General features: G+C 46.7%; 1 protein-coding gene across 1 annotated transcript in view; it reads right to left on the bottom strand.

The window, feature by feature from the left end:
• Positions 1 to 13,940, bottom strand: part of CDH23 (cadherin related 23) — a 209,158-nt gene that overhangs the window by 157,880 nt on the left and 37,338 nt on the right. Inside the window, exons 4-6 of the mRNA XM_064716315.1 lie at positions 7,646 to 7,788; positions 4,324 to 4,371; positions 4,048 to 4,140 (exon numbers count right to left, since the gene is read on the bottom strand). Coding sequence (XP_064572385.1) covers positions 4,048 to 4,140; positions 4,324 to 4,371; positions 7,646 to 7,788 — 284 coding nt within the window. The remainder of the gene's footprint in view (positions 1 to 4,047; positions 4,141 to 4,323; positions 4,372 to 7,645; positions 7,789 to 13,940) is intronic.

The raw sequence follows: 13,940 nt of genomic DNA, 5'->3' as shown, positions 1-13,940 counted from the left end.
ATGAATACACGGGAACTTAATGAGCTCTGTCGAGGCCAGCTTGGTGCATTAGGTTGCCAGTTGTAGCAGGATTCCCCTATCTGTGTGCAGGCCTGCTTTGCCTGGCTGCGCTGGGGCCGGCAGAGCACGGGCAGCCCTTGCCCAGACGGGACGGACGATTAGGCTGGAGCAAATATCCCCATATCCCTCTGCTGGCCCCTGGCAGCTATTCCAGCATGAGATCAGCACACAGCAAGCACACAGGAGCGGTGCCACTCCAGCAGTCGAGCTGCTGTGCTGCATCCTCCCCATCCCTCCCCACACCACAGCCCGTGCCCAGATAAATCCCCATTCGCGCACCGAGCGGAGCACGTAAAGCACCAGGATGGGTATTTAGAGGCAGTATTGTTTTTAAAGGTCAGTTTACTTCATGTTCCATTTATTTATGCACACTCTTCTTTTGACTTTCCAAGTGGCACACAATAGCAGCGAGGTTTAAATAGCCCTGCGGTCGCTGCTCCATTAGCTACGACAACTGCAAATCGATACATCCATTTATCTCAAAATTAAAAAGAGAAAAACCCTCATTAGCTGCCAAATCTGCACAGAGCCAGTCTATTGAAAACCACACCAGCCTCTCCTCTTTCTCCAGGCTCCAGCTCTCTTCATTCATTATCCACAGGCCCTTCGGTTTGGGTTCTGAGGTGGATTTTGGTACCTGAGCCCTCGCCGCTCTCCCTCAAGCTGTTTGGAGCACGGGCTGACCTGTCATTCCTCACCATGGCTGTGTCCCTCACCACTTTTCCATGCCACACCACCTCCAGCTCTGAGTAGTCATGGACAAGCAGCAAGGAAAACTCGTGGCTCAGCACAGATCTCAAAGCCAAGTGCGCATCTCCTCCTTGAGAGCTGCTCCACCACACTCAGAAAAAGTTCCTTGCTGACACCTCCCACACTGCAGCCCTCGGAGGGGCCTCTGTAGGTGGTGAGACCCCATCCCCTGCTCTCTGGCAAGGCAAGGCTCTCTCTCCCTGGCTGTAGAACAGGAGTGATTCCAGGATGCTGTACATCAAGGCGTTTGTGGCTCATTACCTCTGCTCGGTGCCCTTGGTTAAAGATCACGGGCAGAAACTGGAAGCTGGCACACTCTGCCTTGTAATTAGATTAGGCCAACCTCCAGAAGAGCACAGCTCCCAAGGCCAAGTGCTGGGTGGCTGCACGGGGGGGACACCAGGCTTGCTGCACCCCAAACAGCCAGGCAGTGCTGGAAATCCTGCACAGCACACCCACAGCTCACCTGCACAGCATGGGATATGGCCCAAAGGCTCAGCCTCTTCTTTTTTAATTTATTGCTTTCGTCCACATCACCTGCCTGCAGTTCCCTTTCCTCATCCAGCCCTAATTTTCTACATATGAGGGCATGGAGTGATGGGACACAGGGAAATGGCCTTCAACTGCAAGAGAGGGGGTTTAAATTAGATATTGGGAAGAAATTCTTCCCTGTGAGGGTGGGCAGGCACAGGGTGCCCAGAGCAGCTGTGGCTGCCCCTGGATCCCTGGAAGTGTCCAAGGCCAGGCTGGAGCAACCAGTGGAAGGTGTCCCTGCCCATGGCAGGAGCTGAACTAGAGGAGCTTTAAGGTCCCTTACATTCCAAATCATTCTGTGACTCTGATTCCATGATTCCAAACCAGGACCTTTGCCCTCCCTGCTGGGCATGTGTTAATTGTGGAAATGGGGAAAACTCAAGCTTTGTAATATTGGCTGTTAGGATGATGCCCTGTGACGGCTGCCCTAGAACAGAGGGTAGACAGAGCTAAAGAATAAAGTAGGGATTTATTAGGAGGCCTCAATGGATGCACCTTGGGTAGCACAAGAGCCCAGCCAGGGCTGCACCCAAGATGAACCAAAATGGTCCCAAAATGGACACCCAGTCAAAAAATCTCTCCCTTTTATAAGTTCTGGTCCATTTGCATCTTGCAGTTAATTGTCCAATTACAGCTTTTGCCCATGAAGCCCCATCCTTGTTTTTCTCTTTTCAATTCACCCTTGTTTATGCTCGGGCCTGAGATTTGGATCATTTTTCCTTGGTGCCCAGCTGGAACAGGAATTGTTTTGTCTTCCTGCTCTGTGCACAGAGCTCAGCATCCCCTCATATGGAGCCCAGACCCACACACTAAAGCAGCACAGAATGTGAAAAATAGAAAATCTAAAACCTGAGGCATCAAGGACAGAAGCTGTCAGCAAGAAGAGACATGGCACAGAAACTCCAGATTCCCAGGGGAAGCCGAGAAACCTCAGAGAAAAATGAAAACAGTAATTTTTTTATTTGCTTCTCCTGTGTTTTGCTGCTTTGGAATGTGTTTGGACATTGTTTATCCAACGTGTGATTGTTTGACTGGTTGCATGTGAATTGTTTTTGACTTAGTGACAAATCACGGTCAGGTTGTGAAAACTCTGGGAGAAGTCACAGTTTTCATTATTATCTTTTTAGCCTTTTGTAGCCATCTGTATCCTTTCTGTATTCTTTAGTATAGTATAGTATAATATAGTATAATATAGTATAGTATAATGCAATGTAACGTAATATAATATAATATAATATAATATAATATAATATAATATAATATAATATAATATAATATAATATAATATAATATAATATAATATAATATAATATAATATAATATAATATAATATAATATAATATAATATAATATAATATAATATAGTAGAATAGAATAGCCTTCTAAGAACATGGAGTCAGATTCATCATTTCCTTCCCTCGTCAGGGGTCCCTGAAAATACAACAGGAGGCACCTGCTGGGGGTTTTGCCAAGTCATTTCTCCAGCCCTGGTGCTCTGCAGAGCAGCAGAAATGCCTGTGACCCAGTGTCACTCTCTCACAGGGAGGTTTCAGGTGACTTGGTGCAAAGATGAGACTCCAGCTCCTGGTTCGAGCATCACAAGCAGCTCTAATGAAGAAACCTCATCCTCCTCGCAGCAGAGGGGTGGGGAGGGATCACAGCCCAGCATGGCAGGGCAGCAGCAGCAGCAGGAATATTAAACACACCCTGGTAACACAATCTTTTGCACCTCTCAGTTACCAGAGCTGCTCCATTTCACACACACTCAATGCACATGGGATCTCACCCACACCCTGAGGAAGAGTCTGGGAAAAACTGCCCTGGAACTGTGGTGCAAAAAGTGGTTTCCTCCACTGGACAATGTCAAATGCTCTACTAACCCAAATGCTCTACTAACCCCCTGTTTCAAATGGAACATCCTCACCTTCTCCTCCCGGCACCAGAAGCCACAGCTTAAAGCCTAAATTCACATCAGACCTGTAAATCCCCAATCAAGTCAAGCCACAGGTGCAGAAGCTGTCCCTGATGGATGAGCAGATGTCACCTCCCTTGCAGTGGCCAGCACAGAGAGCAGCAGAAGGTCATGGAATCTCAGTTCTAGGGGATATTTCAACACTTGCCTGGATAAAGCCCTGAGCAGCCCAACCTAACACGAAAATTCCCACTGGATCAGTGTGAGCTTGGGCCAGATGATCTCCTGTGGCCCCTTCCCACCCATTTTATCCTGTGGCCCCTTCCCACCTATTTTATCCCAAGGACAACATGGGACCAGTCCTGCTAAGGAGCTGTTGAGGGAAATGAGCAGCCTTTGGGGCAGCACTCTGCCACAATTCAGGCATTTGGAGAAACACTCAGTCCTGCCTCAGGTCACCTCTGTGACAAGAGCTGAGCACGCCCCCAGCTCCAAGGAGAGAACAAGACACAGATCCTCACTGTCACTCATTTCCAAACTTCCCATTTGCCATGGGGAAGATGTCACCAAAGCACCACACCTCCCCTTCCACCTCCTTCCCCCAACATCCCAAACACTTTGCTCCTGCCCATTTTCAGGCAGTGACTTCCAGAAGTTTCATCCTCCCGCAACCTCACGAGGCTCCAGGGCGAGAGGACAGCCCTGAGCATTGGTGGCCAGCTCTGTGGTGGCAACCAGAGCCTGAGTGGCCCCTGAGGGGACAGGCAGAAGCCAGGCAGAGATGCTCCTACCTCTGGGATGCGGACGCTGTAGGGCTGGTTGTGGAACTGCGGCGCATTGTCGTTCACGTCTCCCACCTGGATGTTCACTGTCCCTTTGATCACCTGTGGGCCCGAGGACAACAGCAGGCTGTTTAGGTGTGGGTTTAGAGCCTAAAAATCAGCTTGTGGCTGTGGTTTTGGGCTTTGGGCCAAGGGGTGAGCCCTCTCCCCTGGTGCAGGAGTGACCCACAGCCCCTGCTCCCCTCCGCCCGTGCCGCAGACCATGAAATGAGAAGTCACACTCACCCCTTGGCTGTCACTGACAGAAAATTCAACTGTGAATTCTGACTTGGTCTGAAAGGGAAAGAGAAGAAAAAAAAAACTATAATTAAAGATGCTGTAGTGTTTATCTGCAGGTGGCAGGCTGGGGACTTTCAGCCAATGCTATTACACGCAAAATGCTTCCAGGACCTTCCAGAGGAGGAGAGGTGCTGGAGTGCCATTACCTGCACTGGGCAGGGAACCTGAATGCCAGCAGGGCTGCTGCGTATGCCACAGGCACAGGAGATGCCCCCAGGGTTCAGGAATCAGCTCCCTGTTTTAAGCTGGGCACTTAAAACACAGCAAGATTTAGGACTGGTGGCAATGCAACTCAGTCTCAGTGAGGAGGACCTCTAAATCCTGCAGCTGCTTCCCCATCACATAGCTGGGAATCCTGGGACAAGCCTGTGTAGTGAGGACTGGCTGAAATTCCATGAACTTCCTACACAATTCTCTCTGCTCCTTATTGCTTTAACTAAATTAACGGTCAAATCAAGTCACTGATGCTGGGGTGAGCAACAAGTGGAAAAGAGCAAATTTTTGGGATCAGGGCAGGGGGATATTGCCAGTGAAGACAGACCTTCTCTTCCTGACCCTTTTCTTCCCACCAGCAATCATTTTGCTCCTATTTTACCAAAGGATCATGTAAAGATTGGGCCACCACATCTACGTGATACCTGCCCACTAGGTTATTGGTTTTGCGGAGAACAAAATTTTAAAATTGATATATATATATATGTAAGGATTCTGCCAAAACTTAGCTCATGGAAAAGATGGAGCAAATGCAAGTTGTATGTTGGTATTGGTGGATTTTAATTGTTTTTTGTTGTGCAGATTTGACTGTGGAACAACCGAAAACAAATGTTTGGGTGACCTTAGCCAAGGCTGCCGGCTTGGATACTATATGTTTGTCTAACTCGGAACCAGAAAAGCCTTTTTCAACCTGTCTGGTTGGTGTGCCAGTGAAAGAGTTGCCTTTGGTCAAAAAACAATCCAATGGTAGGCCAGGTGGAATTGACAATAGAAACAATCCCTCATTGAATTGGAACGTTTGGTCCAAAAAACTTCTCAGGGCAGCATCTGAACCTCAAGAATTAGAAATCCATGGATTTTCGTTTTACTCTGCTGCCTGTGCCACCCCAGCCTGCTGCATCCCTGCTTTCTCTTTTCCCCCTCCTCATCCACCAGGGACAGCGCAACAGGGAAGAAAGGAAAAGCAGGAGATAAGGAACGACCTGTTGAGCATTTAAATTTTAAAAACTCAATAAAATAATCAGAGGAAGCTTCCACGTACCAACCGCTGTCTCTCAAATTATTTTAACACAATTCTTTAGCCTCGGGGTCTGCCGTTTTTCTAGAAATCCGTTTTCCTTCTAATCTTCATAGGAGTACAAAAAAAAAATCTTTTAAAATTCATTTTGCCTCTATACATTTGCTCTTTTTCTCTAGCTCATCCTTCCCTGCATCAATTACCTTGCTATGGCTCCTTTTCCCTTCTTTCTGCTCCGCAGGACAAGAATTCACCTCTTCCTTTTCCCTTCCCACCACTTCTTCTCAGTGGCTTTTTAAGCACGTGCATCCAGTGTTTTCTGCTCCCAGCTCTGTGCCCATCTCCATCCCTTCCCTCTGACTGCTTCCTCCACCATAAATTTGTTGTTTGCACATCCTTTGCATCTTCCCCACATCCATTCTGCCCTCGCTGTCTCACATCTACTTTGAGGGATCAGCTGTGCCCATCCAAGCTCTGCCCAGCTCCTTCCCTCCCCACAAGACACCTAAAATCTGTTGATCTCCCTCCTGGGCTTGAGGCTGGCATGGGAAATGTGGGGAAGCAGGAGGCATTAGGATGAGGGAAGATTTATGGCTCAGGCCAGCAGCTGCTGGCACGGGGAGGCGGAGGGGAGAGGGGTGAAGGAAAGCACTTTATTTTCCCAAAGTCTCGCTCCTAACACTGTGAAATTGGGTTTGGCCTTCCCCCCAGCCCCAGCCCGAGAGCATCCCTGCTCCTCTGCATGCCAATGCCTGTCTGGCTCTGACTGGGAGCACCAGAGGTGTGTTAATGGGTTTCATCTTCCCCAGGCTGCTGCTAGCCAAGGCAGCACTAAACACAGGAGAAATTAAGCACGTTGCCCAAATCACATCATATTTTCCCAGTCTTCCTGCTGTCACTTCCTCCTTGCTCCAGGAAAGCTGAAAGGGCCAAGGTTTTAGCAAAGCAGGCACCTGGATGGGATTCCAGCCTTGCACACCAAAGCTGCCATTGAAAATAGGGGTGGTGAAACAGCTTTGAGGCAAGGATCCTGCCAAATTTAGCATCCAGCAGCCTGAATCCACAAGAGGATGAAAAGTCTTGATGAGATTGAATAAGCAGGGATACCTCACATCTCTTGACACGCTGTTCTAAATAGTAAAGGATTTAATTGGCACAGAGATTTAAAGAGGAAGCCTGCACATTTCCCTGACTGTGGGAGCAGCCTGGCTCCTTGGCAGACCACCTGCACCTATTAATTCCTTTACTTCCAGACCTGTTGGAACTCATTACATCCCTCTGGGTGTCCAGAGATTTTGGGACCCCCATTGGAGGGCTCACAGACCCTGGCACACAGCCCACAACACCTGTGGGTTTGATTATGACCTGTGGAGCAAATTACCAGCTTTGTATGAGGGCCTGAAAGTCACACAGGTTTGAATGGCGTAATAACAAAATGATCACAGGGTGAAAATGTAGATTTTAGGATTTTTGGTATGGGGGTTTTGGGGACAAGATATAGGAATTTGGGCATGTCTAGCCTTTCTTTCTTCTTGTTCTCCATTTTCTGCAGTGATGCTGGCACTTTGGGATTGGTTTAGGTAGAAGTGCACTGTCTAACAGAGGTGATAGGTATTGGGAATTAAGTGTAAATATGTTATAGGTAGTTTGTAGTATAAAAGGACAACACAGAGTGCCTGTGGCTGCCCTGCTGAGCAGATCTCGGAAATATAGATTCTATAGATAAGAATTAATTAACAACTTCAAGACTGAAAACTGAAGAGCTCTGAATTGTTCTTCAGTTGTGCAGGCTGAAGCAGAGACATCCTGCACATCTTGGGGCAGCAATTGACAACCAAAACCCGAGACAGACCCACAGGTGTTCTTCCAGCACCCAGGAAAACCATCAGGTCAGAAGAAACCAGAGCAGGCTGTTCACTGCCCATGTCCCCACTGACCTGGAGAACCCAGATCCCCACCTCCAGCAGGGAGCAGTGCCCACCCCAGCTCTCACAGAGGATGGAGAGCCACCGTTTCTGTGGTTCATGCCCAGTTTACCTCTCTGTCCAGGGGCTGCCTGAGCCACACCACGCCGGTGAGGCTCTCCACGGCGAAGAAGCGACTGGCCTCCTCCCCGACCACCCCATAGACCAGGGGGTCATTGTCCAGGTCCCTGGCCAGCAGCTGGGCCACTGAGGAACCTGGGAGGCACAAAGAGGAGAGAAACCATGAGCAAAACCAGGCAGAGAAGAGGAAATGCTGAAAACACGCAGCTGGTCAGAGAGCAGGAGTTGCAGACATCTTTTATGAAAAAGCTTTTCTTTTAAGATTTTTCCTCCTGAGAAGCTGAGAGGCCTCAAGAACAAAATGTAAACAATTATTATCTGCTGCTGTGGAATGCATCAGGTGCATCTGGGATTGGTCTCATGTGGTTGTTTCTAATTAATTGCCAATCACAGTCAGCTGGCTCGGACTCTCTGTCTGAGGCACAAGCCTTTGTTATCATTCTTTGCTATTCTTAGCTAGCCTTCTGATGAAATCCTTTGAGGATGGGATTGGATGAGGATGAGATTTCTCCTTGGCCACGTGGATTTGAGGATGGGGAGGATGAGGATGAGATTTCTCCTTGGCCACATGGATTGGAGGATGGGGGGCACAGTCTGTGTGAGCCACCATGCCCCCAGATCTCCTGGCCAAGGAGGAGATGCCCAAATTTGATCCCTCTGGGATATTGAGGGAAGCTCCAGCAGAGCAGAGGGCAAAAGCAGCAGCACAGTTTGGAGAGCAGAGAGAGCTGGACAATTCCCAATCCATTGGTGAGACATCAATCACTGCTGAAATAATGGAAAAAGCCAATATGAGATTCCATTAATAAAGAATTAAATGATAGGAACATAATTAATGCCAGTCAACACGATTTTATGGAAAATAGAGCTTGTCAAACAAACCTGATTTTATTCTTTGATGAGAGTACAACTTTGGCAGATAAAGAAGAAATAATAGATTTCTGTGAGGCATTTTCCTTCACCCTGCGTGACTTTGTGATTAAAGATTTAGTGCCCTAGGACATTGGTGAGGAACATTTTGAGTGAGGAGCTGGCCTGGCAGGTCCCAAGGCCACCAACCTCACTGGTAAAATTGCTGTTGGTACAAGCTGAGGTGACACATAACAGGGGGGACCCAGCAGCCAGGTGAAGCCCTGGGAAATTTGAAGTCTTTTGGGAAAAATTTATTAATTCCAAGCATGCAGGGAGAGGTTGCACACCCTTTCTGCAGAGCCACGGGGCTCTTGGGGAAGTCAGGAGGGGCTTTTAGGCTAAAAAGCTGCTTCTGTCAAGGCTGCAGAGCTACAGCTGCTTGGACCTTCAGGACTGGACTCAAGAGGAAGACAAAAAATTCCAAGAGTTAGCAGAAATGCCTTTCCTTTAAAAGAAAAAAGGCTTTAAAAGCTTGAACTGCCTCATCTATGACTAAGAAGAGTGGGATGACTCAGGCCATCTCGAGCACATCCACGGAGAGGACAAAATGTGATAGTGAGCAATGAGCAAGTGCCCGAACCCAAATTCCTATTTGGAGGAGGAGCAGCAGTTTTGTTTTAAAAGAAGCAGCTAGAATGAACCACTAGGGAAAAAAAAAAAACCCAAACAACATTCCTTCCACCAACAGGTGCAGTGAGTGAGGGGTCACAGTCACAACCAAAGGCATTTTGGATAGAGACAGAAACAAGTGGCTTTGTCCAGCCTGTGATCAGAGTGTTCACCTGCAGCATTCTCACCTCTGCATGCAACCAACCCCAGGGATACCAAACCCCTTCACTTTCTCAGACCTTGTAAGCCTGATATAAAACAAGGCAGCAGCTTGATTTGATGCTGGAGGGTGCTCAAAGCCATCCTTAGCAAAGGTTTCTTTGCCCCAAGAGGAAAGAGAGACACTCAGTCTCCATGGCTGGGAAAGCCATAACTAGGACAAAATAAATCCAGGATCTTGCCTCTTTATTCTGCCCAGTTATATTTAAATAGAGAACAGGTTTCCACCCTTTACATCCCATTAAAAAACCCCACAACAATAATTTGGTCATAATTTCCCTCCAGAATAGCAAATACTCCAAAAGGTCTTGGTTGCACATCTTTTGAAGATAAAGGATCTCAAAATTCCTGCTGAATAGGAAAACCTTGTGACAGTTTTAATAGCATTTGTGGTCTGTGAGTTGCAAACCCAGTTGTACTAATAAATAAATAACTAAATTAACAATAATTTAATATTTAACTCTTCTCTCTCTGCACTGCAACACACTTCCAGGGAATTGAATTCCTAAATTCAGGACAACCTGGAGAAGGAGGCAGGGCATGTATAAAATACAAAACTAACAAATAAATAGAAGAAAAAACCCAGGCCTGAAATGAGAAATGAGACTTCACAATTGCTTTGCTCCATGTTTTTCCCCTAACTTTAGGAGTGTGGCATTGAAGTTTCACCACTTCCACCACCACAGTGACCAAAGTTTGTTCAGGTCACCTCCCATTGATTTCTTCAGCACCAATTTATTGTATTTATTGATTTTCTCCTATTTTCCCCCATCATCAGGAAGGCTGGGCAGGGCATGCAGCACATCCCAAAGGAGAACAGCTCCCATCCCTGCCCAGGGTGGTGCTGGAGCCTCCTGCGGAACCAGCAAGGGCTGAGGGAACAGGGACAAATGATCTTCCTGCAGCACAGAGCTATGGGCTCCATTTGTTTCCCCTCAGGAATCAGACAGGGCACTTAAGTGTCTTGATTCCAGCAGATAATCAGAATTTATCTTGTCTCCCTGTGTCTCCTTTCTCTCAATCACAGCTACTTCTCCCTCTTTTCTCACACATACACAGATTTTCTTCTTTCTCCAAGTGTTGAACTTTGACTGACCTCAGGAGCCTTTTTTTTTTTTTCCTTTTTGCTGTTGTTTTCTTCCTGATCTGGTTTTATTATATATTTTATTAGGTTTGGCTGTTTTAGGGGGGCACTTTTGCATCCCATTGAGGAACTCTGATCTCAGCACTTACAGCTGTGAACATCTGCATTTTCCTTTTCATTTTTCTTGCCCTTCCACTTTGCCAAGGAGGAAAGTGGGAACAGGGGCTGCACCCCAGCAATTCATCTCCACTGGTTCTGCTCTCCAGAGGAGGATGAAAAGGGAGGAAAAACAAACTCAAACCCAGTCTCTGGAAGGATCCCAGAGCTCCCAGAAGGTTCTGGAAAGTGCAGAGCCCCAGGGAAAGATCCAGATGCTGACCCAGGGCAGCAGGAAGGGGCTGGGCTGGGATGGAGGGCACACAAGGGGCAGGTTTCTAATTAATTTCCTAATAAGCTTCTCTTTTAAGAGGTCTGATTCATACCCATGTGGAGTTAATAGGAATTTCTGCATTGGCTTTTGGGCTCAAGAATTGAGGCATCAGCTCTGCTTTAATATGAAAAGCATTTTAATCCTGATTTTAACATTTAATCCTGATTTTAACAATCAGTTTTTCCTCGGCTCACCAATGAGCTCCGGGTCATTTGTGTGGGCACAGCCACCACATTTTGGCTTCTCCACCAAGGCCAAAAGTTGGCACAGGGAACCAACACCTCAGCCACTGTTCAGCTCCTTAATCCAGCAGAAAATTAAAAATCATTTCAGTATCACCACACTGAACTTCCAAAAGTAAAACTTCCACCACATTTCTGTGCCATTCACATTCTCTGGAAAATTCCCTTCGCCCAGGGTTTTTCTCCTGGGAAGCTGAGAAGCCTCAGAGAAAAGGAAAACAATTCTTATCTCATTTGCTTCTCCTGTGTTGTGCTCATGTGGAATGTGTTTGGAGATTGTTTACCCACAGGAGATTGTTCCATTGGATTTCAGTGTGAGTTGTTTTCACTCTTTGGCCAATCAGGGCCAAGCTGTGCTGGGACTCTGGAAAGAGTCACAAGTTTTATTATTATTTTTTTAGCCTTCTGTACCTGTCCTTTCTGTATTATTTAGTATAGTATCTTTATTCTTTAGTATTGTATAATAGTATAACATAATATAGATATATCATATCTATATAATATATAGATCTGTATATAGATATGCATAATATATATCTATCTATATATATAATATCTCTATCTAGATTAGTATAATATAATATAATATAATAGAATAGAATAGAATATATATAATATAATATAGTCATAAATTAGCCTTCTGAGAACATGGAGTCAGATGCATCATTCCATCCTTTTTTGGGGCTTCCCTGCAAATACAGTACATTTTTTGGACTCCCTTTTTTTCCCTGTGAGGGAGATGGGCCAGGCCAGCCCCATTCCCATTTCCTGCCCCAGTCACCCCAGCACAGCCTCTCCAATCAGCCCAGTTCAGCACAGCAGGCTGGCCCCTCATCACAGGGGATTTGATGGATTTGATCTTGAAATTCCAGCCCTGTTCTTCTCATTTGTCACCTGCTCCCTTTTCCTTTGTCCCTAATTCATTTTCTCTTTCACCTCTCAGAAAATATAAAATAAATAAAAAAAAACCAAACAAAATAAAAAAGGAGGGATAGAAAGCTCTTCTGGAGATGCTCTCCCCAAGATTTTGAAAAGAAAAGATGAAGTGCCAATATTTCTGTGCTGCTCAGCAGTCTCTGAGCAATGAGAGGGAAAGAAAAGGAAGTAAAGTAAAATCTGCTTTCAGGCAGGAGGTCACAGAGCTGCTCCCATGTTTGGAATGAGGCTTCCTCAGCTTCCTGCAGGGCACAAATCAGAAACCCAGAGCTGAGTGTGCACAGAAAACCCTGATATGGAGGGGACAATGCCACCATGGGAGGGCAACCAAAGCCCAGCAGGGTTCAGCACATCTATCCAGGTGTGACAGGTGAGCAATGCCATGGCTGACTTGCACAATTAAAGGGCAAATATTATGTATTTATGTTAAGTTTTATAGATTTCTAGTTATATAAATTCAGGGAAGTGAAATTCCATCACTGGACTGAACTTTGGGAGGGTCTAAAGGATCAAAAGGTGGAACCTCCATTGTGTGGATGAGCACATGGTGGGGAAAATCCTCTGCTCCCAGCACTGTAATACTTCCTCTATTCAGTCTTCTGTTGTGATTTTGATAAGGTTTCATTAAACATTTGAAAATTTTTGCATTTTTTTTAAATTTTTTGAGGATCATTTCTCCCCAGGGTCCCTCCACCTCCATTCCTGCACTCCCTGGCTGAACCAGAACAGCAAATCCCCCGATGCCAAGGCTCTCTCCCAAAGCAGGTGTCTGGTAGCTCATTCCACAAGCACAACCTCAACAGATCCTCCCTGACCTCCTTCTCACAATGGGCTCCACCACTTGAGCCAAAACTTTCCAGAGGGACTTGGCCAGGGAAGTTTCCACTCCTAAAATTCAATGTGAGCTCAGCGTTACACGTTTCTCCTTCCAGCTGCTGGTGGGGAGCACCAGCTCCTCCTCTCCAATTCCTGCACTGCAGAGCCAGCCAGACACCAGCACCTCTTAGGAAAGGCTTTCACAATAAATAAATTTTAAAAAAGATTTTTTTTTTCACTAATAGTGTGAGGAAAAAGCCTTGGACCAGCTGGTGCAGGAACCACGAGCTGCTGTCATGTATGGCAGGGAAAGGAGCCAAACACAGAGGTGACAGGAAAGAGGGAAAACAAATCTGTGCAGTCAAAACCATTTCTGAGGGAGTTTGTCAAGCTGGGAAGTGAAAAGCACAGCAGAAGAGTTTCCCCTGGCTCCTCAGATGCTCTGAGACAGAGCCTGTAATTTCTCTGCTGTGTTTGGTTAAGTGGGGACTCAGAGTGGAGGCAGAATCCGTGAGCAGAGCTGACAGCCAGTGGGTAAACCTCAGAGAGAGGCACTGCCTGCCTTGCCCACAGCTCTCAGAGGGGTTTAAAGCTGTTTAAAAGGGCTTTTAAAGCTGTGTAAGACAGGCAGAGCACAGCACAGAAGAGCTGAGCATCCCCATTTACAGAGGGGCTCCTCTGGCTTGCTCAGGACTGATCACTCTGGTTAACCCTACAACACAAACGAGGGGAGGAAAACCACTAAAAATATCAATGGCACACTGAAATTTCTTCACATTATCATTAAAATACTCCTGAGGCTCTCCTGGCAGATGCTGTGCATGCAGCCCCTGGCTGCTGCCATCCTCCCCATTAAAATCAACATCTGTATCCATGGTTAACAGAGAGTAAATGCCCTCCAGCAGCCTTTAGGAGGCCTGAAAGCAGCACAGGTACCACACAGGCTCTCCAAACTCACTTTTAAACATGTGGCTTCGTGCTGGGTGCTGGGTCTGTGCAGGGCATGGGAAAGCTGAGGGAGATGGGGCTGCTCAGCCCA

Source organism: Zonotrichia leucophrys, chromosome 6 (assembly GCF_028769735.1).
Source record: "Zonotrichia leucophrys gambelii isolate GWCS_2022_RI chromosome 6, RI_Zleu_2.0, whole genome shotgun sequence".
Taxonomy (NCBI): Eukaryota; Metazoa; Chordata; class Aves; order Passeriformes; family Passerellidae; genus Zonotrichia; species Zonotrichia leucophrys.
The sequence above is the reverse complement of the archived record's forward strand: the minus strand, read 5'-3'. Positions and strand labels throughout refer to the sequence as shown.